The 25,536-nt window shown below is 42.7% G+C and overlaps 1 protein-coding gene across 1 annotated transcript in view; it reads left to right on the top strand.

Annotated features, from left to right (window-relative positions):
- The window catches only part of C2H10orf67 (chromosome 2 C10orf67 homolog), a 215,422-nt gene that overhangs the window by 90,010 nt on the left and 99,876 nt on the right, over positions 1-25,536 (top strand). The window contains exon 5 of the mRNA XM_033932886.1: positions 1,832-1,993. Coding sequence (XP_033788777.1) covers positions 1,832-1,993 — 162 coding nt within the window. The remainder of the gene's footprint in view (positions 1-1,831; positions 1,994-25,536) is intronic.

The raw sequence follows: 25,536 nt of genomic DNA, 5'->3' as shown, positions 1-25,536 counted from the left end.
AAAAAATAAGCTTTGCTGCAGTATTTTGAATAGTTTGCAGTTTTCTAATCAGGACCTTATTACAATCAACATATACTATGTTACAATAATCCAACTTGGATAAAATCAGTGCTTGTACTACCAATTTTAATTTTGCGTGTTTTATATACTTTCTTATTTGCCTCAGTTTTCTCAATACTGAAAACAAGCTCCTAACTACATAATTAAACTGTATTTTTCCAATGGAATAAAAAAAGTAGAAAATCACTGGACTAAGTTTAAAGTCATTGATGGTGACTGCTCCAACTTTGTTGGTTGAGCTGAGAACTTTTCAGCAGACCCTCATATATAAGAAAATTTTCTAATCTCATGTGTGTTAAAATGATAATATTTCTAAATCCATATTCAAAAGGTCCCAAAAATCAGATATGAAATAATAGCAATGTTGGTTGCTAAAATGGTAAAATTATTATATTAATTCATATTATAGTTTTTGGTAGTCTTTCTATGTATATTTTTTTTTCCAAAGTGTTTTTTTAGTTTATTTATGTAACCAAAACTGTCAGAGGATACGTTTGGGAAAATGCTTGTTTGTATTTCCCTCTTACTCTAAAACAGAAAACATTTAGGGCTCCTTTTACTAGGGTGTGCTAGCGTTTTTAGCGTGTGCAAACCACACGCTAAATGAAAACTACTAATGCAGGCTCTATGGAAATGTTAGCATTTAGCACGCGCGGCATTGTAGCATGTGCTAAAACTGCTAGCGCACCTTAGTAAAAAGAGCCCTTAGATTGATATTCAAAGCTATTAAATTGGACAGGAGAGGCTCCTACCCAATTAAATTGTAGTAGCCAGCAGAGGAACAAATAGCGGCACTTAACTGGATACTTCTGCTGAATATTTGCTATGGCTGCTGTGGCAGAGTTGTGGTGGTCCTAGCAGTTTTTCAGGCACAGCCTATATTCATTGCTGGTTTCTGAATAAGTAGCCAACTGCCCCAAAATTAGGCCTAACTATGCCCTAATAGATATACTGTATAGGTACAGCATTGAATATTGACTCTGCCCATATAACAGCTAGGTACTGCCAAAGACCTGGGTATTCATTGCCAATTCTCAGATAAGTTCCAGCACTGAATATCTGGGCCTAATTCTGTCAATGGGTGGTCATTGCTGTCAAAAACATTGGCCTCCACATATTGAATATCAGCTGGATTAACATCAATTGTAGTGATTATATTTCTTAAAAGCTGGGTGTGACATAACCCCCCACCCCCCTGTATTCAGTGTCTCTCTCTTGGTTGTGGCAGTGTTAAATATAAATATAATGCAATCATGAACATCACTGCTTATGTAGTTGAGTAGAATGGCATTCTGTGCCCTTTTAACTCTACTCTGGCACAGCAGTTAAGAGGATTTTCATTGACACTATATGGATAGTGGCACTAAAAATCCACTGATAAACATATAGATTGAAAATTGACCTAAATATATATTCTAGTGCTAAAATTCTGATCTAATACCTATTACTATAGTATTTACTTTTTCATCTTTTTCTAATACCTCAACCATTAGATAGTACATTTCCCAAGCAGTACAAGGTATCTGCTAATTCATTCATAAATTTAGGCCCTCTTCTATTAAACTGTACTAGCAGTTTTTAGCATGATGAGCCATGCTGAATGGCCCGTGCTGCTCCCGATGCTCATAGAGTTCCTATGAGCGTCGGGAGCAGCATGGGCCATTCAGCATGGCTCTCTATGCTAAAAACTGCTAACGCAGTTTAATAGAAGAGGGGGTTAATATTTTATAATTCTTATTTCTGAGAATAATTTTATTTCCTTTCTTAACAGGGATTTTATTCAGAGAAAATTAATGCATTCATAACTTCTGAAGCGCAGAATACTTTCTCCATGAAACTTCAAACTATGCTAAATAAGATCCGTGAGAAAGAATTAACAATTAAGTCTTTAGAAGCACAAATGGTAGAGCATCAAAATGAAGCTTTAAGACGGGTATGTTAAAAATTATTCTTTTGGTCTATAATTGGACTTCGAGTACTCTTTTTGATTTGAAAATATTTAAAATAGAAACTCTTCTCATTTGTTTACATTTATTTATTTAAAATATTTATAGCCTTCATTATCCCACAGTTCTAAGCGGGGTACAAATCATTAATACATTAGATATACTGACCTACAAATGCACTCACTCAGCTGCCCGTCACTATCTCTCTTCACTTGTTCCCCCTACGAGCTTCGCTCAGCTGGTAAGTCCCTCCTATCTGTGCCTTTCTCTTCAACTGCAGACTCCATCCCTTTTTCCTTGCTGCACCATATGCTAGGAACAAGCTGCCTGAATCCCTTCGGCGATCTCAGTCTCTGGCAGTGTTCAAGGCCCAGTTAAAAGCCCACCTCTTTGAGAGTGTGTTTGACTCCTAACTCCTCTCACCTTAGGTTCTGCATCCCTAACCCTATATGTCATGTCTGTCTGTCCAAGTTAGATTGTAAGCTCTTCTGAGCAGGGACCGTCCAATTGTCAAAGTGTACAGCGCTGCGTTTGCCTTTCAGCGCTATATAAGTGATAAGTAGTAGACAAGACATTTAAAAAATCCAAAAATTACATACTTTTTTGGATAACTAATACTTAAATAGATCATGCAGTTATTAATCACAACTAATAGTGCTATAATGAAACTATAGGAATGTATCTAATGCTTAAACATGAGTGAATAATAATGTTTTCAGCTGCTTATGAAAGTGTAACAGCACGTAAATCCAAAGGCAATTCATTCCACCTCCTTGCTCCTTCAGTCTGAAACATTGACTATAAATAAATAATCTAACTTATCTAACAGAAACGCTGACATCGTCAAACCCCGAAGATTGTCATTTTATATATCTTTTTATATTTCAATAAAGATCCCCTTTGGAAGCATCTTGTCTTCTCCCACTGTTTGTATTTGCTAGGAGAGGCAGGCCTTCTTTAAGGGTGACCATTCCCAGATGGATCCATATGGCTACATCTTCCTTGTACATTTGCTGTGGAAAACAGCCTCCGATAGCTTTGAGAGTGTACTCTTCGGGGTATGGCGGTATACAAAAATAAAGTTATTATTATTATTACTCTACTAGAGGTGTAGTGACTTTGTGGGCAGAGGCGCATTCAATTTCTCTTGAGGAAATTTGTAGAACAGTATACGGTCTACTCTTCACAAATTTTACAAAGTTTTATAGGGTGGATGTAGCAGCAAGAAGAGATGCCTATTTTGTATCCTCAGTGATAAGGACAGGCTCATCTGCCCCACCCTACTCAGGAGACTGCTTTGGTACATACCTATTCTCAGGACTCATATGCTTTGTGTAACAGAAAGGAAGATTAGGTTCTTACCTCAATAATCTTTCTGTTAACACAGCATACGAGTCCTGACACCCCACCCTATCAATCTGGGATTCACCTGTGTATTTTCTGGATCAGAGTTCAGTGTCCACAGCTGAAGATTTTCTGTTGTCAGTCAAAAGAATAAAAAGGAAGTGAGAAGAGAGAGTGCTTCAATGAGAAACACACTCGAAGCTCTATAAGGTTAATGCATGCTTTTGGTGGGTGGCTTTGGTTTGTTCACCCTAAGTTATTTAAGGTCTTGTTTAATATTTCTTACAGAATAGAACTGTTTGTAGAGAGTCTCCCCGTACCGCCTCCTTGTTTTCTGTGTTTTAGTGCTGTTGATTGCTTTGTGACTAACTGAAGGAGGCTGTACGGAACTGGAGAAGGAAGTGGAGCTCAAGAATGTAAATTTCATCCTTAACTCACAAGTATGGGATATTCACCTATTGTCAGGATTCATGCTGTGTTAACAGAAAGAAGATTATCGAGATAAGAACCTAATCTTCCCAAAGGGGCAGATGGACGTTTTTCTCATCAAACCTTTCAACTTCACTATTTTCAAAACCCATTTTCTAGACAGATTTCTATGGTGGTTTTCTGCAGTCCACCAAAATCTAAAGGGGGCATGTTGGAGGCGTGGTATAGGCGGGATTAGGGCAGGCTCATGAGTTGAACATTTTTCTAAAATAATCAAACATTTTAGAAAACGTCCAGGGCACAATTTGGACATTTGGAGCTAGACCTCTTTCAGCAACAAATAAGTGCCAGAAAGGTGCTCAAACTGACCAGATGACTACTGGAGGGATGAAGGCATGACCCCCCCCAAAAAAAAACCAAAACAAAACAGAAATGTGAATGAAACAGTACATTGTGACCAACCCAGCACCAGTGCTGGCTTACTCCCAAGAGAATACATCATTAGGAACTTACCAAAAGAGCTGACCAGGTCAGTAACCATAGTCAGGAGTTAGCTGGCTACTCCCCAGACAGTGAAGCTGAGCAAGTCAGGGACTGGTTATCTAGCCACACAAAAAGGACACCTCAGGAAAGGTTTATTTCTGAGCCAAGGTTTATTGTTTTTAAAGAGAAGCCCATTATTTTGATAGTCCCTTAAAAACAGGGGTGTCAAATTCCCTCCTTGAGAGCCGCAATCCAGTTGGGTTTTCAGGATTTCCCCTATGAATATGCATGAGATCTATTTGCATGCACTGCTTTCATTGTATGCTAATAGATCTCATGCATATTCATTGGGGAAATTCTTAAAACCCGACTGGATTGCCACCCTTGAGGAGGGACTTTGACACCTCTGCTTAAAAAGCAGTATGGAGAAAGCCAAGCTCCACAGCTTAGAGAGCCAGTTCCCCTCTCTCGCTCCAGGTGCAGCGGGCGTAGCTATCCCAAGCATAAAATGCAGGGCTTGGAACAGCTAGAGGGGGGGGGGGGGGAAAGAGCAGTTGAAACAGCCTCAGGAGCAGTGGTGGAAGCAGCAGAAGGAGCTGGTGGAAAGGACCAAGGGAGCAAAGCAGGGCCTTGCTGAGCCATGGTTGGGCCAAGAGGTGGACATGCTTGAGGAGGGACTGGCTTCACCCCAAGCCTCCAGGGAACCACCAGATTGAGAAGCTATGGAAACAACCTGTGGGCCAGAGGAGGTTAGGTGGATCCCTGAAAGGTTAAATCTCTGAACTGTTTGGATTGGGGGTTTTTCCTTCTTTGCCTGTTTTGTTTAAACTGGGGCTGGGAAGCCGAAGCTTCTACAGGAGGAAGCAAAAAGCTGAGTTTTGGGGAGCTTTGTTTTTTCTGTTTGTCCCCTATCAGTGTTGGAAGTTTTTCTTTCACTGCATTTCTTTTGGCTGTTTTTTTTTTTTTTCCTTACTGCTCAGTTTGGCAGTAAGTGCAGCCAGGTGTGGATTATTAGGGAATGTGTATCTGGGGGAGAAGTTTCATGTCAAACCCAGAAGATTGTCATTTATTTTGTTTTTCTGGAATGCTAATGTGTGGTAAGCTGGACCCTACTCACCACTTCAGCTAGGAGAAAGGGACAACTACCTTTTCTGCAGTACTTACCAGCATAAAGCTATCACCAGGTCTGATGAAACCCCAGAGATCACCTGCAGCGCAAGTAATTGCAACAACTACAGCTCAGTGGTGAAGTTTGCTGTCTACCATCTCCATGTTTAGCCTTATATGTTTTTCTGTAAAGTATATTGCATTGCTAGCCTTGAAAAAAGGAAAGGACTATATTTTTGTTGTGCTTTTCATGAAAACCTTGGTTTGGATTTTCTTTGTTTTATAATTGCCAGCCTGGCCATTCTGACTTGAGCCCAGTAAAAGGGTTGAATAAAAATTATTTTCATTACACTGACTGTTTTGTTTGGTGGTGATTTTGGCTACTACAGCCAGCATACCAGCTGGTCCTGGGCAAGCTCCCGGGCCAGTGCTCACTCCTAAAGGTTACCCTAGTTCCAGGGGAACACGCCAGGGATCCGAATCTAGTCCCCACCAGCGCCCTCTGCTGTCCTGACTAGAGGCCTGGTGGACGACACTATACATGCAGATGTTATGGCCAGTTCTAGTAGAGCAGCAAGCAGGTTTCTGGAGTAGCCTAATGAGCAATGTAGTAGATTATAGAGATGAAGACCCAGGCATATATCCCACTCCAACTACTATACTTATGGTGGATTATGTGAACCTTCCAAAACCCATCCAAATCCTACTGTACCTACATATAGGCGACACCTACAGGCATAAGGGCTATTGGCAGTAGTTTTGGGATGGGTTTTGGAGGACTCACCATACACTATAAGGGGGTTATGGTGAGATATGTACCTAGGATTTTATGTGAATTTCACTGCAGTGCCCCCTTGGGTGCTCCATTGTTATGCTGCAATATCTTTGTGGCCAGTCTACTAAAAATGTTGGCCCCTCCAGCCCAATGGCTTGTTTTGTAAGTTTTTCTTTTAGACATGTTTTTTTAATGGTTCAAAAAGATAGATGCACTGAAGAGAAACACATCCAAGAAATGACCATTTTAAAACCAAAAGATACCGGTAGATGTTTATGTTTCAAAAATGGTCATGTTTACTATTGGATTTTTGGTTATGTTCTGCAAAACATTTAAAATTATTTGGACATCATATCAAAAATGCTCTTCCACGTTTCTTTTCTAAAGCTCTAAGAACATAAGCATCGCCTCTGCCGAGTCAGACCATGGGCCCATCATGCCCAGCAGTCCTCTCCCGCGGCAGCCCCCCCCAGGTTCATGACCTGTAAGCGATCCTTTATCTAAAACTTTTTATTCCCTAATCATTTAATATCCTGTATAGTAACCCTCTATCTATACCCTTCAATCCCCTTTTCCTTCAGGAAATCGTCCAATCCCATTTTGAAACCCAAAATCGTACTCTGTCCTACCACCTCATCTGGAAGCGCATTCCAGGTGTCCACCACCCTCTGAGTGAAGAAGAACTTCCTAGCATTTGTTCTGAATCTGTCTCCTTTCAATTTTTCTGAATGCCCTCGTTTTTTTTGCCCCCTCTAGTCTGAAGAATCTGTCCCTCTCTACCTTCTTTATGCCTTTCATGATCTTATAAGTTTCTATCATGTCCCCTCTAAGCTGTTCAAAATGTGTAAATGTCCTTATATAAAATGCTGACTGATGTGAAAGTACATGTGTTGAAATGATCTTTTCTATATATTTTTTTAATTGATGTAAACCAAGTTGGGCTTTATTATATAAAGATTACCCGGTCTATAAATCTAAGTTTTAGTTTATGTGAATAATCTAGAGAGAAACAGACATGCATTTTAAGATTAGAAGATTAGCTCACACCTTTTCAGTATTAGCAGTGGGGTTAGAATTGGGCTTCTTTCATTATAAGCCTGGTGCTTTAATCACTTGGCTAGTCTTTCACATTTTCTCTGTGCCTGCAAGGTAAGGGCTATTTCTGCTATTTGTGCTAATCTCATAAAGATATATAGTCGCCTACTTGCCTTTTTAAACAAGATACCCTCTTCCAGTTTTCAATGCAAAATTAAGAAAAGATACCTGCAGATACTTGCACCTACCATTTTTTTCTTTGTAAAAATATTTGTAATTTTGGTAGATTTGAAAATATCAAACTCAGTACATTATTGCAGCAATCCTAGGAACACCTTTTTTGATGTGGCTAAAGTACACACACTTTCATCAATGCACATGGTAGGCCCTTGTATATAGCCAGGCAAATGATGTTTGAAATTGTCCTCTTTGAAGATAATGAGAATAATGGAACCTTTCATTAGGGTTTATCTACATGAAAAAAAAAATCACAGTAGCATGAAAGAAAGCTTGGATTGCAAAGGAAGTCTTAAGCAATTGCCCCCTCATGTGGTACACTGGAAGCACTGAAAAGGCAAGTTGGTATTTTGCTGAAAAATAAATAGATGCCAATGAAATATTAATTTTATATATGTTGTTCTGACCTTTTTTTTAATTTATTTTTATGTCTCACAATCATGACCATTAGCAGCAACCATTATCCTCACAAGGTTCTATTTTTTTATTTTTTTTTTGACATGTCTCTGCTCCTTGGAATCCTTGGCAAGAAACTTAGGGTATAGAAATATCCCAAAAGAGGATCTTAGAAAAAAAATAGCATCTTGGACCTGCCAAAATTGTTTCCAATAAAGAAAATAAAACAGATGATTGAAAAACTTAAAAAAAATATTAGGAGTAACATGCTGATTCCAGCATTTTAAGATCTGTAAGAACAATGTTAAGACCCTTAAGATGTTTTTTAAGTTAAAGTTTGATTTTTGTTTTATAATTTTTGAGCAGTAAATCAGCCATGTGCATTATAAGAACATCTCTTGAACAGCAGACCTTAATTTCAACTCTATAAATATCCTGTTAATTTGAAGTTTAGTATTTAACATCTTGCCTCTTTTACATTTCCCATGCCCACAACATAAAGCATCAACAGTATCTACCAATTCTTCCCTCAGAAGTCCTCACCCCTCCATCCCCATTTAAAAATTTATGAAAAACTGTTGCAATTACTGTATGAAACATTGTAGCATTTCAATCTTTAAAATCACTATTGCAATCAACTGATTCATTTAATGCACAAACTGTACATTCTCTGAATTATGAATACTTTACTCAACAAGATCATATAAAACATTATAATAGTTTCTTTTCTGCAGACTGTATAGATTAATTATAAAGAAATGCAATCATAAAGAGTCTTATACAGCACAACAGACTGACAATGATACACCAAGACAAGGCATTTTAATCCTCTTGCTTTACAATTACTAAGCTTTCCCCCCCTTTCCCCATCCACTTTCTATTTCTTTTTGCTTACATGTTTTAATTGAAAGTCCCTTGGTTTAAGCTAGCCAAAATATAGTACTGTGGGCAGATGGTTGAGAGAATACTGCCACAAAACCTGCCACTCAAAATGTAACAGATGACTGTGCTACAAAGAACGTTCTCTTTGTTCATTTTGCTAATGATTGCCTTCATAGCTGCAGGAACCTGAATAGTTAATTATGTGCAGTTCTCGTTGCTGACAGAGGGTGGAGGCAGAGTTAAAGGTTATCAAGAAAAAACACACTGTAATTAGATCTATGAAGGAAAGAACAAGTTTTTGTTTTTAAAACTGAATTCTCTACCAGAGTATATTCAGTTTTTAAATCAATGTATACCAATATCACATTTTCATTCAGATATTTAATTTGAACAGTTGTATATCGACTTACAATAAAGGGTGAATGATTTTCAAAAATACTGTACTTGAAGAAATGGGCTTTTATACAGTTGCCTAGCCCATAGGTAGGTAAATGTAAGCATGCAGAGGGTAATTTTATAATGGATCACTTAGCTGGCAGTAAGGTGACCAACTCTCCTGTATTTTCTTAGAACTTTCGTATTAGCTAATTTTTTGGATCCTCCTGGCTCCCGTATTGACCTTCTTTTTCTCTCATATTCATTAGCCCTACCCCTCACCCCTGTCCTCTCATGCTTGGGTTGGATTGTCAATTTCAAGAAGAGCGGTTGCTGCCGTCGCAGACCTTGGAGTATTTGGGACTTCTCTTTGACACCCTGCAGGGCCATGTGTTTCTTCCCAAGCTGCACAGACAGAAACTTCAGAAGCAAATCAGAGATCTCCTGGCTCTTCCAGTTCCCTCAGCCTGGCATTATGTGCAGGTGCTGGGGTCCATGGTGGTCTTAGGCCATAACGAACATGCGCCCTCTACAGGGGTCTCTACTCTTTTGGTCTCTGCAGCATCATCCCTTTCAGATGCTGTTCACTAGATGGAACCAGTTCGTAGCAGTCTCTGCTGGTGGCTTCAGAGGATGGCTTTCCACCAGGGTACACCTCTTCGGCCATGGAGTGGCTCACTCATGATGGATACCAGCCTGTCGGGCTGGGGTGCTCTCTGCAGAGACCACTTTATTCAGGGGCAGTGGACTACCACATCAGAAGTGTTGATCGATCATCGTCTAGAGCTTTGGGCAATTTGGCTGGCATTTTCTTGCTCTCCTGCCCACTCTGGCAGGGAAAGAGTTGCGATAACACCATGGCAGTAGCTTATGCGAATCATCAAGGGGGCATATGAAGCACTCCCTTGGGCCAAGAAGCTCACATACTGTTTCACTGGGCAGTGTTACATCTTCTGTCTCTCTCTGGCACACATGGCTGGAGTCAAAACCATACAGCCAGACTTCCTCAGTCAACAAGTCCTGGACCTGGGAGAAGAGCATTCCATCTTATCGTGCAGCGTTGCGGCCTGCCACAGCTGGACTTGATTGTTTCAGCCAGGACTGCATAACTCAGGCACTTCTTCAGTCGAAGAACAGAGCGCAGAAGTTTAGGTCTGGACATTTTAGTTCTGCCCTGGCCGACTCATGACCTCCTTTAAGTATTCCCCCTTGGCCTCTGGTTTGTCAATTCATCTGCTGGATAGCGTGGCATCCTGGCCTAGTAATCCTAGTGGCTCCGGACTGACCTCTTCTTCCATGGATGAAGTGAAAGCTCCCTCTTCTTCATAATAATAATAATAATTTATTTTTTTGTATACCGCTATACCAAAAGTTCAAAGCGGTTCACAACAAAGGAAAAATAGATACAATCGGTGAATATAAAATACATAATAACAATCAATAAAAGAATACATCAGGTAAAAGTGTCTATAGTGATTTTCTAAAATCAAAATAAGAAGTAGCCTCTAATATAGGTTTTCCAAGCCATGTATTCAGTTTAGCGGCCTGGAATGACAGAATTCTATCAAAAAACTTCTTATATTGACATGATTTTAAAGCAGGATAATTAAATAAATTTATTCTACGTTTACTCTTATTGGAGTTGTTCAAAGAAAGCTGAGCAGCAAGATAATCTAGTAGCATCCCAAAGACTGCTTTGTAACAGATACAAGAAAACTTGAACAAAACTCTGGACTCTACTGGCAACCAATGAAGTTTTTGATAAAAAGGGGTGATGTGCTCCCATTTTTTTAATCCGAAAATGAGGCGAACCGCAATGTTCTGAATCAGTCTCAGTTTTTTGAGTATTTTTTTGTAAGCCCCCAATAGATAATATTACAGTAATCCAAAATACTCAAGATGGATGTCTGCACTAGCAGACGGAAAGAAGGTCTTATGGTGCGGAGCTTCCATAAGACCGTGATACATTTCTTAAACAGTAGATCTACATGTTTTTCCAGAGTCAGATGTTTATCAAGAGTTACGCTCAGTATTTTTATTGTTTGTTCAATATTATATTCCCACCCGCCCATATAAATCATATTTTCTTTTATCTTTTCGTTAGGTGTACTTAAAAAAATTTGTTTTTTTCATTATTTAATTGTAATTTAAAAGCGGTCATCCAAAGCTGGTGCCCATGGAGACTTCACGGTGTTTTGGTCTTTCAGCATGGCTCGTCAGCACTTAGCCTTGATGGAGCACAGTTATTCTGATGTGATCGTTTCTACACTTTTGCAGACCAAGAACCCCTTCTTATGTCACAGTGTGGATGGCTTACCAACAGTGTGCCAAGGACCTGGTAGAGCCTGAGCTGGCTTCCTTACTGATGGTTTCTCTTTTCTTCCAGCGGGCTTGGATATGGATTTAGCTGTGGCCTCCCTTAAGGTTCAGATAGCAGGTATTTCATACATCTGCGCACATAGGGGTTCCAGTTTGCTTACTGCTCATCCCAATGTGACCATGTTTCTGCAAGGGGTGCTACGTTTGCAACCTCCCTTGCGTCAATCTTTCCCTCCGTGGCATCTTAACCTTATTCTGCAGGGTCTTGTGGAAGCCCCCACTCGAATCACTGAAGGATGCTTCTCTTATGGATCTGATCATCAAGTCTGTCTTTCTGGTCACCACTGGCACAGTGTGTTTCGGAGCTTTGGTCTCTTTTGTGCAGTGAACCCTTTGTACAGATCACGGAACATAAGAATAGCCTTACTGGGTCAGACCAGTGGTCCATCAAGCCCAGTAGCCCGTTCTCACGGTGGCCATTCCAGGTCACTAGTACCTGGCCAAAACCCAAGGAGTAGCAACATTCCATTCTACCGATTCAGGGCAAGCAGTGGCTTCCCCCATGTCTTTCTCAGGGGTGGTTCTCCGTACAGTACCTTCTTTTCTATCGAAGGTGGTTTCTAATTTTCATGTCACCCAGGAGGTTTGTTTGCCTGCGTTTCACTTCATGGGATCGGTGCAAAAGGGTCAGAACTTTCGCAAATTGGACATCAGGAGAGTCTTACTCGACTATTTGGAGAAGACTAATGGCTTTCGGCTGTCTTATCTCTTTGTCCAACTATTCCATCTCAGCCAGATGGGCTGGCTTCTAAGTCCTCGATCGCCCATTGGATTCATATGGCCATTTCTGTGACTTATATTATTATTATTATTATGTTCTTGTAAACCGCCATACCCAATGAGTTCTAGGCGGTTCACATCAATTAAGATCCGATCTGAACACGGATTTACAACATTTTGTCGGAGTTACAAGCAACGAGGAAGGATATGTTGGAACATTTTAGCAGAAATTTATCAGAGTTACAAGCAACGACAAAGGTTTGATTGGAATGTAAGAGGGAGAGAGAGAGAACCAAAGGAGGGGAGGGGGGGCAGGGGAAGAGTAGAAGGAGGGGGGAGAGGGCGGGAGTTAGTTTATTGCAGGTGAAAGAGGGTTAAGGGTCCTGTTCGCGGAATAGGTATGTTTTGAGTAGTTTTCTGAAGTCAAGGTAGGTTGGGGCCTCGAGCATCATTTGGGCCTCTGTAGGCAGCCGCCGGTTTCTCTTCCAGCCCACTCGACTAGACATGTTGCTGCCTCATAGATGGAATTTCGAGCGATTCATCCAGATGAAATTTGTAGGGCAACTACTTTGTCCTCTCTTCATACCTTTACCCAGTTTTACTGAGTGGATGTGGCGGCTCGCTCTGATGCCGTTCTTGGGACTAGAGAGTTGCGCGGGGACAGAAATCCCACCCATCCCCACCCGTCCCCGCGAGGAATCCCTCCGTCCCCACCCATCCCCGCGAGGAATCCCCTCCATCTCCACCCGTCCCCGTGAGGAATCCCCTCTGACCCCACCCGTCCCCGCGAGGAATCCCCTCCGTCCCCACCCTTCCCTATAAACTTCAGAAATAGTTATTTTATTTAATTATGCTACTGAATTAAAGGCTCTGGTAGAGACTCATTTACAAATAAGCAAAGAGACTTTATTAATTTGGAAATATTAATTGGGAAGAATACATACTTTGTAAATGGGTTTCTACCAGAACCTCTAATGTAAATATAAATTATAAATACTCAGCTGATGAGAACCCACAAGCTGTCAGCTGAGGACTTCCTTTGCAGTTGGCCAGGGGTCCCTTTTGCCAAGCTTAGCAGGCAGCAGTAGCGTCCCTGAGTCACAGATGCTGGCACCTCAGTGGCTCATTGATGCTGCCAGCGACTGCTGCGCTTGGTGGAGGGAAGTTCTGGCCATCTCTAGAGGCGGTCCTCTGCTGACGGTGCTTGGAGATCCCCACCAGTCACAGCAAGGGTCAGCAAGTACTTCAACACCGTAGAAATAAAACCAGAAATGCATTTCCTTTTCTTTTGAACACAAAACAAAGACATCTGCTATATACATTTCCCAAAGCTAACATATTTTACCGGCCTTTGTATGAGGAAGGTCTGGTGCCCCAGAGTAAGGAGACCTGCAGCCATAGAGCACGGGACTCCCACGGGGATGAAACAGGCCTACCTAAATTCTGGCGATGCAGGCATGCAGCTTAAATACAAGTTCACTTGCAAACACCTCTCTTTCTTACCTTTTCAGTGGGCTTCCTAAACCCAGTCTGATAATCTCTTCTTTGTTATTGCCCAAACCCCTTTGACATGTGGAAAATCACTTCACTGAATGTCCTCATACTGTAACTTCACCATTGATCATAGGCCTCTACCTCATAACTCATTTGTTGCACATTCCCTCGATCTTTCTCTGTGATTCAGGAGCCAACTGCCAGCAAACCTCCAGGCATCAAGACCTCTCCTCTTGTTCGTATACAGCGCTGGTGATAGGTCTCCTAGTTATCCCCTCTGCTTTCTTACAGTTGTATCGCAAAATGGTGGTCCTCATTCGGATGGACAACCAAGTCGCCATGTATTATGTCAACAAACAGGGAGGGACGGGATCTGCCTCCCTTTGTCAAGAAGCTCTGAAGGTTTGGGACTGGGCAATCTGCCACAACACCTTCCTCAAAGCTGTCTACATCCAAGGGGTGAAGAATTGCTTGGCGGATAACTTGAGTTATCTTCTGCAACCTCACGAATGGACACTCCATTCCTCGCCTCTTCATCACATTTTTTCACAGTGGGGAACACCTCAGATAGACCTGTTTGTAGCTCTCCACAACTACAAACTGCCTCAGTTCTGCTCCAGGATATACTCTCCTCATCGCCTCGAGGCAGATGCTTTTCTTCTGGAATAGATGAATCTCTTCCTATATGCATTCCCTCCATTCCCTCTCATTCTCAAGACTCTGGTCAAGTTGAAGAACAATCATGCCACCATGATTCTGATTGCTCCTCGGTGGCCGAGACAACCTTGGTACTCCCTTCTACCTTAACTCAGCAGCAGGGAGCCATACCTTCTATCAGTTTTTCCTTCTCTGCTTACACAGAATCAGGGATCTTTGCTTCATCCCAACCTGCAGTCTCTACACCTGACAGCTTGGTACCTCTCAACATGACTCTTCTTCAGTTTTCTCAATCTGTAAGAGACGTTTTAGAGGCTTCTAGGAAACCTACCACTAGACAATGCTATCACCAAAAATGGACTAGATTTTCTACATGGTGTTTTTCTCATGATAAGGAGCCTCAACATTCTTCCTTATCTTTTGTTTTGGATTACCTTTTGCACTTATCCACTTCTGGCCTCAAGTTTACATTGATCCGAGTCCATCTCACTGCAATTGCGGCTTTCTATCAGCCTATTGAAGGGAAACCCCTTTCTGCTCATCCGGTGGTTTCCAGATTCATGAAAGGACTTTTCAATGTCAAACCTCTTCTCAAACCACTTCCTGTGGTTTGGGACCTCAATGTTGTCCTTGCTCAACTGATGAAGCTTCCGTTTGAACCAATAGACAAGGCTCATCTGAAGTATCTCACTTGGAAAGTAGTGTTTCTCATTGCCCTCACTTCTGCTCGACGTGTCAGTGAGCTGCAAGCCTTAGTTGCTGATCCACTGTTCACGGTGTTTCATCATGACAAGGTGGTCCTATGTACTCATCCAAAATTCCTCCCTAAAGTGGTATCGGAATTTCATCTCAATCAATCTATTGGTCTTCCAGTATTCTTTCCGAAGCCTCATTCTCATCCTGGAGAAGTAGCTCTTCATACTCTGGATTGTAAACGTGCTTTGGCTTTCTATTTGGAATGCACCAAACCACACAGAACTGCTCAACTTTTTGTCTCCTTTGATCCAAATAAGTTGGGATATCTTGTCTCTAAGCGTACCATCTCCAACTGGATGGCTGCTTGTATCTCATTCTGCTATGCCCAGGCTGGATTACCCCTACATAGTAGAGTCACAGCCCATAAAGTCAGAGCAATGGCAGCTTCCGTAGCTTTCTTCAGATCTACACCTATTGAGGAGATTTGCAAGGCTGCTACTTGGTCCTCGGTTCATACTTTCACATCTCACTATTGTCTGGATACTTTCTCCAGACGGGATGGACAGTTTGGCCAAACAGTATTACAAAATTTATTCTCCTAAATTACTAACACTCCCACCATCCCATTCTGGTTAACTTGGAGGTCACTCATATGTGAGAATAGGCTGCCTGCTTGTCCTGGGATAAAGCACAGTTACTTACTGTAACAGTTGTTATCCAGAGACAGCAGGCTCAGAACCCACCCACCTCCCTGGTTGGCTTTTCTGTTAGCTATCTGAATTGAGGAGACTCGCCCTGTGCTGGGCGGGAAGGCACTCGCGCATGTGCGGTGTGGCTGACTCGAAACTTCTGAAGTTTCTACAAGCAAGTATGATTGCGAGGCTATCCACATCGTAGCTCCGTGGATGACGTCACCCATATGTGAGAATAGCTGCCTGCTGTCCCTGGATAACAATTGTTACGGTAAGTAACTGTGCTTTATCAAGGTAAGTACCTTATCTTTCCTTCTGGTGCAAAGAATATATGAGTCCTGACAGTAGGTGACGTACAAAAGCAGTCTCCTGAATCTAGGGCGGGACAGATGAGCCTGCCCATAACACAGAGGGCCCAAAATCAGTATCCTCCCTCACTACCGCATCCACAGTATAAAACTTTGTAAATGTATGGGGAGTGTACCATGTAGCTACTCTACAAATCTCTTCAGAAGGAATTGCTCTTATCTCCATCCATGAATATACCACATTCTAGTAGATTGTGCTCTCAAGGCAAATGGTGGCTGTTTTCCACAGCCAATGTAAGCCGATGAGATAGCCATATGAATCCATCTAGAGATGGTTGCCTTAGATGCAGGCCTGCCTAATCTTGCCGCACTGGTTAAGACAAAAAGATGATCCAAAAGATAAAATCTATTGGTTAATTCCAAATGCCGAAGAAGACTTCTCCGTACATCCAGCAAGTTCAACTCTTTCTCCCTCCTCTTGAAACCTGTGATTTGAAAGGTGGGTAACCTGACTTCTTAATTGACATGGAAAGATGACACCATCTTCAGCAAAAACCATATGGAGAGAAATTCCCTGCTTATGTAAACCTGAGGAACAGTTCCCTGCATGAAAGTGCCTGTATCTCTAAGACTCTCTTCACTGAGGCTATAGCCACCAGGAAAACTGACTTTACTGTAAGATTCAGAAGACACCTCCTGAAAAGGCTCAAAAGTTGCCTTGCTGAGGTTACTCAGGAGAATGTTAAGGTTCCATGTGAGAAATAGCTGTCTTACTGGAGGTCTCAACCTGATCAACCCCTTCAAAAATCTGACTATATCTGGATGCGAGACCAAGGAACCCTTTTCTCATGTTTAAGAGCACTAGTGGGGCTCTTAAATATGAGATACCCGCAACTTGCACTTTGAGAGATCCTGCTGCCATCACCCTTTTCTACACTGGCTTGCAGAAAAGACAAAACCACTGACACTGGAGCTCCCCAAGGATCTACCTGATCATTTGTGCATCACTTCTGAAACAACCTCCAGGCCTTAGCATAAGCCGAGACTGTTGCTGGTCTCTTTGCTCTAAGGAGGTTAGCAATAACGACCTCCAAAAAACTTTTCTGAACTAGGGCTGTGTGTTAACCGGTAGCCTATGATCTTTGTCTCCTTGTAGATGCATCAAGTCCCCATACCACAGCTGAAGTGGCCAATCTGGAGCCACTAGGATCATATGTCCAGGATGGTTCTCTATCCGACAGATGACTTGGCCTATCATGGGCCATGGGGGAATCATGTACAGCAGACCTTGCGTTGGCCAATGTTGGCCCAGAGCATTTAAGTCATCGCTACCTGGTTCAGCTCTCCTGCTGAAAAACTGAGCCACTTTCTTGTTGTCCACCAACACCATGAGGCAGCTTATCGGAGGCCCCTAACATCCCACTATGCAATAGAATGCCCTCTTGGATAGTGACCACTCCCATGGTTCTAAGATTTTCCTGCTGAGTTAATCGGCTTGCATATTGTCTATTCCCGCTACATAAGCCGCTATCACTTGCAGATGGATCTCTGTCCAATTCAATAGCAGCTTGGCCTCCAGGCTCAATGCAGCCCTTCTGATGCCTCCATGTCGACTGACATAAACTATCACCATGGCATTGTCTGAGAACACCCTGACCGCTTTGCCTTTCAGGTATTTACCAGAGTTTGTAAGGTAAGCTGAATGGCCTGTAGCTCCAGATGATTTATGGACAACTTCTGCAAGAGAGTCCATTGGCCTTGAACTATATGCCCATGACAATTTCCTCCACAGCCGTAGAATGGCATTGGTCATCAAAATCACCCAAGAGGAGATGTGGAGAGGCATGCCCCTTGCCAGTCTCAGCCACCGCTGAGCCTCTATGGTCCATTCCAGTGACTTCTGAAGTGAATACATCTGTGGGGACCAGCAGGACAACAGATGTATTCTATGATTGCTGTCATAAAACCTAGTATCTGGAGACAGTGCCATGCCAAAGGTGCTGGCATCATCAAGAAGTCGGAGATCTGTTTCCTAAGCTTCCATCTGCGTGGCTCAGGAAGAAAGACCTGGCCATCCGCCATGTCGAAGCATATTCCCAAATACTCTAATTGTTGAACTGGATCTAAGTGACTCATGCAGAAATTGATAATCCAACCCAAGTCCTGCAACAATTGGACTACTTGAGTCACTGCACTCTCTCCTTCCATTTTTAATGGGGCCCTGATCAGCATATCATCCAAGTAGGGATGCACTTGAATTCCCTTCTTTCGGAGATGGGCCACCACTAGCACAATTACCTTAGTGAGGGTGTGCAGTACCACATTCTGCCCAAATGGAAGACAGAGAACTGGAAGTGTCTCCCCAGAAAATGGAATTGGAAAAATCTCCTGTGAGCTGAATAAATCAGAATATGTAGGTAGGAAGTGACATCAGAAGGGAGCCAATGCCAGCGCAAACAGCAAATGGAAGATGTTGCTCATACCAGAGACCATTTAAAGAGGTATGAAGGGGGAGGAGAGGATAAGAAGCATCAGCGGCCCCCGCGAAGACAGCATCTACCCATCCCCCATCCCCCTTACTACTCCACAGGCTTTGTCATTATCTTAGCTCCCCTTAAGTAACCCTCGAGGACCTCCCAATGCTTTGTAATTAGGACAGTAAGATCTGGATGTAACGGAAAAAATGAAGTCTGTGCCTGGGAAGCACTCATAACTGAGTACTGTACCACTGCAGTCTGCAGAGATTCCAAGCTTAACTCCTGCAGCGACTCTGGGATAAGCTCCAGCAAAGCTGTCACTTTAAATAGGTAGTGTACTGTTCGGTCTTCCCCTTACTCAAGGGGGACTACAGTCTCCTGACCTCCAGTTTCTGTTTGTGACCCCAAATCCCCTAGACAGGACAATTCACTCTGGGACAGTAAAAGCACAGAATCTGATTTCCAGTACCCACAGTCATCATCAGACTTTCTCTGGCTCCTGCTCAGGAATTTCTGCGCTGACAGCTTTGCCCCCTTCACCACTGTGGAAGACCCCTGACAGTTTAAATAAGCTTTCCACAACAAATTGCCAAAATACAGGGTAAATCTTTGACTAGGGACCCCCGTGGTACCCTTCTGGGCTTCCATTTGCTATTTCCTGGGCTCTGCAGCATCCACACATCTGCACTTTGCCCATGCTCTATCCCAAGGTTCCGAAGAGGTTCTTTTCCCTGGATAAGAGATCCTCTGTGATCCCCTGGCCCTAAGGGTGCCAGATAGGGCTAAGCCCGAGGCTGCCAACCCAACCCTCACATGATCTGTGACACCCGGCTGCTGTTCAGTCAGCTATCTATCACAAATCTGGCATAATATAGAAGTATATCCACTGTTGGAGTCCATCCCAAGTGTTTTAAATCCAAATTGAGGGTTTTTTGAGGCAGATGGAGGCTTTTATTCAAAATCTGGAAAATCCAAGGTGGCTGCCATGACAGAGTGCTCATGCTAAAAATGGCCCAAGAACATAAGAATTGCTGCTGCTGGGTCAGACCAGTGGTCCATTCTACACAGCATTCCGCTCATGCGGCGACCCTCAGGTCACAGACCAGTGCTCTAAAAGAGTCCAGCCTCACCTGTGTACATTCCAGTTTAGCAGGAAACCAGTTTAGAAAACCCCCTAAAGGGTCAAAATATTCTGGGGATTTTTAGAGGTGGGGTCCCTAGCTACAGCCTAAGAAACACTTAAAAACAATAAAATCAGTCCTCCCCCCGTCCCTCCCCCCCTCCCCAATTTTCCCATAGACTTCAATAGGCAGTACTCACTGTCCTTCTGTGCTGGGTTAGACTGCTGCAGCTGTCACAGAAGCTGGAAATAGAAGAGACACCTGCCTCTTGCTCCAATCCATGTACTGGGATTTTTGGGCTGCCAGCTTGACCTGGACCTCAGTCCTCATGGATCTGCATGCATGTAGGGGGAGTAATGTATGCAGCCGGCACCTGTTAAGCCCTACTGGACTGAAATTAGGGCCAAAAAGCCACTTTGAAAATGGATATTTTTTCTACTGGTTTTGTGGACATCTTGCCCAAAATGTCCAACCTCAAACTTAGATGTCCTTTTAAAAATGCCCCTTTATGTATATTGGTATTAGATCCTTAGTATGTGTCAAATTAGGATAAAAACTTGTATCAAAAAAACTTCTAACTGTGATTCTCCTGAATTCTTTAACAATATTGCTTCAGAACTCACTACCAACTCATTGCCTTTTATTATTCTTGGAGGGGACTTTAACCAAGTACAAGATTATGTTCTTGATAGGCAATCGTTGTGCAGATATCACCCTATTAAATCAAATACTTGTCTGCAAAATATCAAAACAAGATTAGGACTTATAGATCCATGGAGACTTTTTAACCCTTCTATGAAAGATTACACCTTCTTCTCTGCTCCATACTCTAGCTACTCTAGAATAGACTTTTTTTTATTTCAAAGTCATTGCTATCTTTTGTTACCAATTCTGAGAAACATAGTAAAACTTTATCAAATCACTCTGCAATCTCTTTAACAATTTCAAACATACATTATCCCCAGCAAAATACAACAACGTGGAGGTATAATATTTTCCTCCTTGCTTTATAATTCTATAGAAAATTATCCTGTCAATATTTGGTGGGATGCCTTCAAAGCTACCATTAGAGGGGCAATTATAAATTATTCATCAGGGAAAAATAAACAAAATTAAAAATAAAGTCCATAGAACAAGAAATTAAACTATTAGAACACCAATATATATCTGATAATAGCCCTACAACATATCAACACCTGTCAGCCAAAAAATATATATATAACAAAATTTTAGGGGAAGAGACTCATAAAGGTATCTATATACAAAAATCAGCTTATTATGCAGGTAACAATAAATCAGGTCACACGTTAGCACAATATTTAAAAACCAAACACAATTGTACCTGTGCTTCCCATATAAGGGATTCTATTGATTTAATACATACAACTGACTCAATACATACAACTGACTCTCAAATATTACAACAATTCCTTATTTATTATAAAAAGCTATATGAGTCAGAAATTTATCCTTCTGATACTTAATCGTTTTTTGGAAACACTAGATCACCCTATATTAGCAACTGATCAGAAGCTATCTTTAGAGAAAAATTTAACCATTTGTGAGATTGTTAATGCCATGAAAAAGTTACCTAAAAATAAATCACCAGGTAATGATGGTTTACCCATTGAATTTTACCAGGCTTTTTCCAATATACTTGCTCCCAATCTTTTACCGTTTGTTAGTACAGGTAGGTGATATCTCTATCGCTAATGGTTCCTTTATGGAATCTAAAACCTGGTAGAGATCCTTCTCAAGTGTCAAACTGTAGATTAATTTTTTAAATAAATGAAGATAATAAGATATTTGCCAAATTACTAGCTATTAGACTCTCAAATGTTTTACCTTCATTAATACACAGGGATCAGAATGGTTTTACATTGGGTAGATTACCTAATGATAACTCTCGTTTGTTCTGAAATATAATATCTATGATCCAGAACATAGATGACCCACATGTTGTTTTATCATTTGATGCCAAAAGGCTTTTGACAGGATTGAATGTCCTTTTCTGTTTAAAACACTTAATTAGTTTGGATTTGGTGACTGTTTTATTACTATGTTACTGTAACAAAGTGTAGAAGTTCTGAATAAGAGAGTGCCTGTGGGAATTCCAGGAGATGGATTCTCAAGGTAATGTGCATTTGAGGATTCTTAAGTTTTGTTTTGAAAGGGAGCAGCAGTTGAGAGCTGAATTCAGTAGTAGTTGAGAACTGAATACAGCAGCAGCAGTTGAGCTGTAAGAAGCAGCAGTTGAGAGCTGTAAGCAGCAGCAGTTGAGAGCTATAAGAAGCAGCTGTGGAGAGCTGTATGAAGCAGCAGTGGAGAGCTGTATGAAGCAGCAGTGGGGAGCTGTAAGAAGCAGCAGTGGAGAGATGTATGAAGCAGCAGTGGAGAGCTGTAAGGAGCAGCAGTGGAGAGCTGCATTCATAGCAGTTAAGATCTGAACAGCAGCAGCAGTGGAGAGCTGAATTCAGAGCTATATTCAGAGCTGTGTGTGGTAGAAGAGTACTCCAGGCATCATCCAGTGTGGCATCCAGGCATCATCCAGTGGTTTTGTTCCAGTGCTAGCCAACTTTATTTTTACTGTGTGCACACAGAGGGTTAATTTTTTTCAGTCCTTACTTGAATAATTTTTATGTTTAATTTTATTTTGTATAATAAACTGTTAGTTTATATATGTTATTAAAAGTATTGATCTCTTTCCTTACTGTTGTTTTTGCTGGAGACTACACATACTCTGAAGTTTCCTAAAACCTCTGTAGCAATAAGATGGAAATGAGCCTTGTCTTAGGGATTTTAACACCATTGTGACACATTTTCTATTTCTGTGCGTTAAGACAGGGCTGAACTGAAACTAAAGGATTTCTCTGGTGCATGTGGGTTCTTGTAAGTACCAGTAAGAAAGTCGCTGAGTAGTACTCTATCTCTCTCGTGAGTTTGAAGTAGAGGTCTGCACGGGAACGGGGATCGCGGGGATCCCGCGGGTCCCGCGGGGATCCCGCGGGTTCCCCCCCTGGCCCACGGGACTCCCACGGGGACGCCCCCTGGCCCACGGGACTCCCACGGGGATGCCCCCCTGACCCACGGGACTCCCACGGGGACGCCCCCTTGCCCACGGGACTCCCACGGGGATGAAAACAACCTACCTAAATTCTGGCGATGCAAGTCTGGCGTCGCGTCGGGAAATAGCCATGTTGAGCAGTGAGCTCAGCACGTACACAGATGAAAGCCTTGCTTGCTGATTGGTCCGGCGGCCCCGCCCCACCGTGCCGCCGGACCAATCAGCAAGCAAGGCTTTCATCTGTGTACGTGCTGAGCTCACTGCTCAGCATGGCTATTTCCCGACGCGGGCATTAGGCTGTTTTTTGTCATTTCGGGTGGGGGATGGTAGCGGCAGCAGCAGCCTGAAAAAGAAATCATCCTGGCCGGGTTCGGTGTCATGCTCCGGAGCTTCTACAGCCTTCCTATCTCCCTCTCCCTTCTACCTGCGGCTCTCTTCGGCAACTTAGCAGCAACGATCGACACAAGCTTCTGGCGTCGGGGCCTACCCTCTGCGAGTCCCGCTTGTTTCAACTTCCTTTTTCCACAAAGGTGGGACTCGTAGAGGGAAGGCCTCGATGTCGGCAGCTTGTCTTGATCACCGCTGCTGACGAGTTGCTTAAGAGAGCAGGGGGGTGTTGCCAGGTGCAGGTAGAAGGGAGAGGGCCAGATGCAGGACTCGTGGGTGAGGGAGGAGAAGAGAGAGGGGAGAGAAACAAAAGGAAATATTTCATACTGGGCTGGGCCGGAGTGGAGAGAGGGTGGAAAGATTCTGGCTACAGGGTGCATTAACAAAGGAAAAAGGGGGAAAGCTGAAAATGGAGATAGTGACACAAAGAAGAGAAAGGGTAAGCAGGACCTTCTGAATAAGGATAGAGATACAGAGGGGACATGAAGAGGAGGTGAAATAGAGACATAGAAGTAATGCTGAAAAAGTGTGTGTGGGGGGGGGGGAGATAAAGACATTGAAAGGGCAAATGGTGAATATGGGGTAAAGACAAGGACAGAGACAAATGAAGATTCTGAAAAAGTGGTGAGATAGGGATATAGGTGAGATGGACACAAAGAAGGGTGATGCTGGAAAATAGGTGGAATGGTAATTCTGACAGACACAGAAGGGAAATGCTGGATCAAGGAGAGATGGGGCTCAGGCTGGATGGAATGAGGAGAAATGCCTTGTTGGCCCGGAACTTCCTCTCCTACGTCAGAATTGACGTCAGGGAGCGGAATGCTGGTCAGCGCGACGCTTCTGCAGGGAAAGCTTGGGACAGCGGTGGCTTGGGGACTATTCCCCGATGGCGGTGGCAGCAAACCGAGTGGCTTGGGGGAGGGCACGGAGAAAGAAAGAAAGGGGGCAGACAGAGAGACAGAAAGAAGGGGGAACAGGGAGACAGAAAGAAAAAGTTGGGGGAGAGAATGAGGTCTGGAGGAGAGGAAACATACAGGAGGCTGAAAGAAAGGAAGAAAGATTGGATGCACAGTCAGAAGAAGAAAGTGCAACCAGAGACTCATGAAATCACCAAACAGCAAAGGTAGGAAAAATGATTTTATTTTCAATTTAGTGATCAAAATGTGTCTGTTTTGAGAATTTATATCTGTTGTCTATATTTTGCACTATGGCTCCCTTTTACTAAACCGCAATATTGTTTTTTAGCGCAGGGAGCCTATGAGCATTGAGAGCAGCGCGAGGCATTCAGCGTAACTCCCTGTGCTAAAACCTACTATTGTGGTTTAGTAAAAAGGGAGGGGGTGTATTTGTCTATTTTTGTATTTTGTTACCGAGGTGACATTGCATAGAGTCATCTGCCTTGGGAAATGTATATGGCAGATATCTTTGTTTTGTGTTCAAAAGAAAAGGAAATGCATTTCTGGTTTTATTTCTACAGTGTTGAAGTACTTGTTGGCCCTTGCTGTGACTGGTGGGGATCCCCAAGCACCGCCAGCAGAGGACCTCCTCTAGAGATGGTCAGAACTCCCCTCCACCAAGCGCAGCAGTCGCTGGCAGCATCCATGAGCCACTGAGGTGCCAGCATCTGTGACTCAGGGACGCTACTGCTGCCTGCCAAGCTTGGCAAAAGGGACCCCAGGCCAACTGCAAAGGAAGTCCTCAGCTGACAGTTTGTGGGTTCTCATCAGCTGAGTATTTATATTTTATATTTACATTAGAGGTTCTGGTAGAAACCCATTTACAAAGTATGTATTCTTCCCAATTAATATTTCCAAATTAATAGTCTCTTTGCTTATTTGTAAATGGGTCTCTACCAGAGCCTTTAATTCAGTAGCATAATTAAATAAAATAACTATTTCTGAAGTTTATAGGGAAGGATGGTGACGGAGGGGATTCCTCGCGGGGACGGGTGGGGACGGAGGGGATTCCTCGCGGGGACGGGTGGGGACGGAGGGGATTCCTCGCGGGGACGGGTGGGGACGGAGGGATTCCTCACGGGGACGGGTGGGGACGGAGGGATTCCTCACGGGGACGGGTGGGGATGGGTGGGATTTTGGCGGGGACGGGTGGGGACGGGTGGGATTTCTGTCCCCGCGCAACTCTCTAGTTTGAAGTCTGTAAGAAGAGAAAATGGAAGAATACTAGTTGAAGGGGCACATGTAAGTTTTCTATAAAACTTGTAAGTTTTCTATAAAACTTGTAAGTTTTCTATAAAAAACACAGAAACAGTTTTCATTCTTGATGTGCACAGCAAGACCAAAGTGAAGAGTCAGAATACGAGGACAAAGTTCCAGTTCCAGTGAGGATCAAAGAATTCTATGACCAAAAACATGAAATAAATGAAGATATCCAAGCATATGCTTCAGGATAAGCTTTATAGAATTGAAGCTATTTACAAAAGGTGTTTTACAGATCCACAGAAAATGCTTAAGG

The sequence above is a fragment of the Geotrypetes seraphini genome, chromosome 2 (genome assembly GCF_902459505.1).
Source record: "Geotrypetes seraphini chromosome 2, aGeoSer1.1, whole genome shotgun sequence".
Taxonomy (NCBI): domain Eukaryota; kingdom Metazoa; phylum Chordata; class Amphibia; order Gymnophiona; family Dermophiidae; genus Geotrypetes; species Geotrypetes seraphini.
Note: the sequence above shows the minus strand (reverse complement) of the source record. Positions and strands in the feature narration are given on the sequence as shown.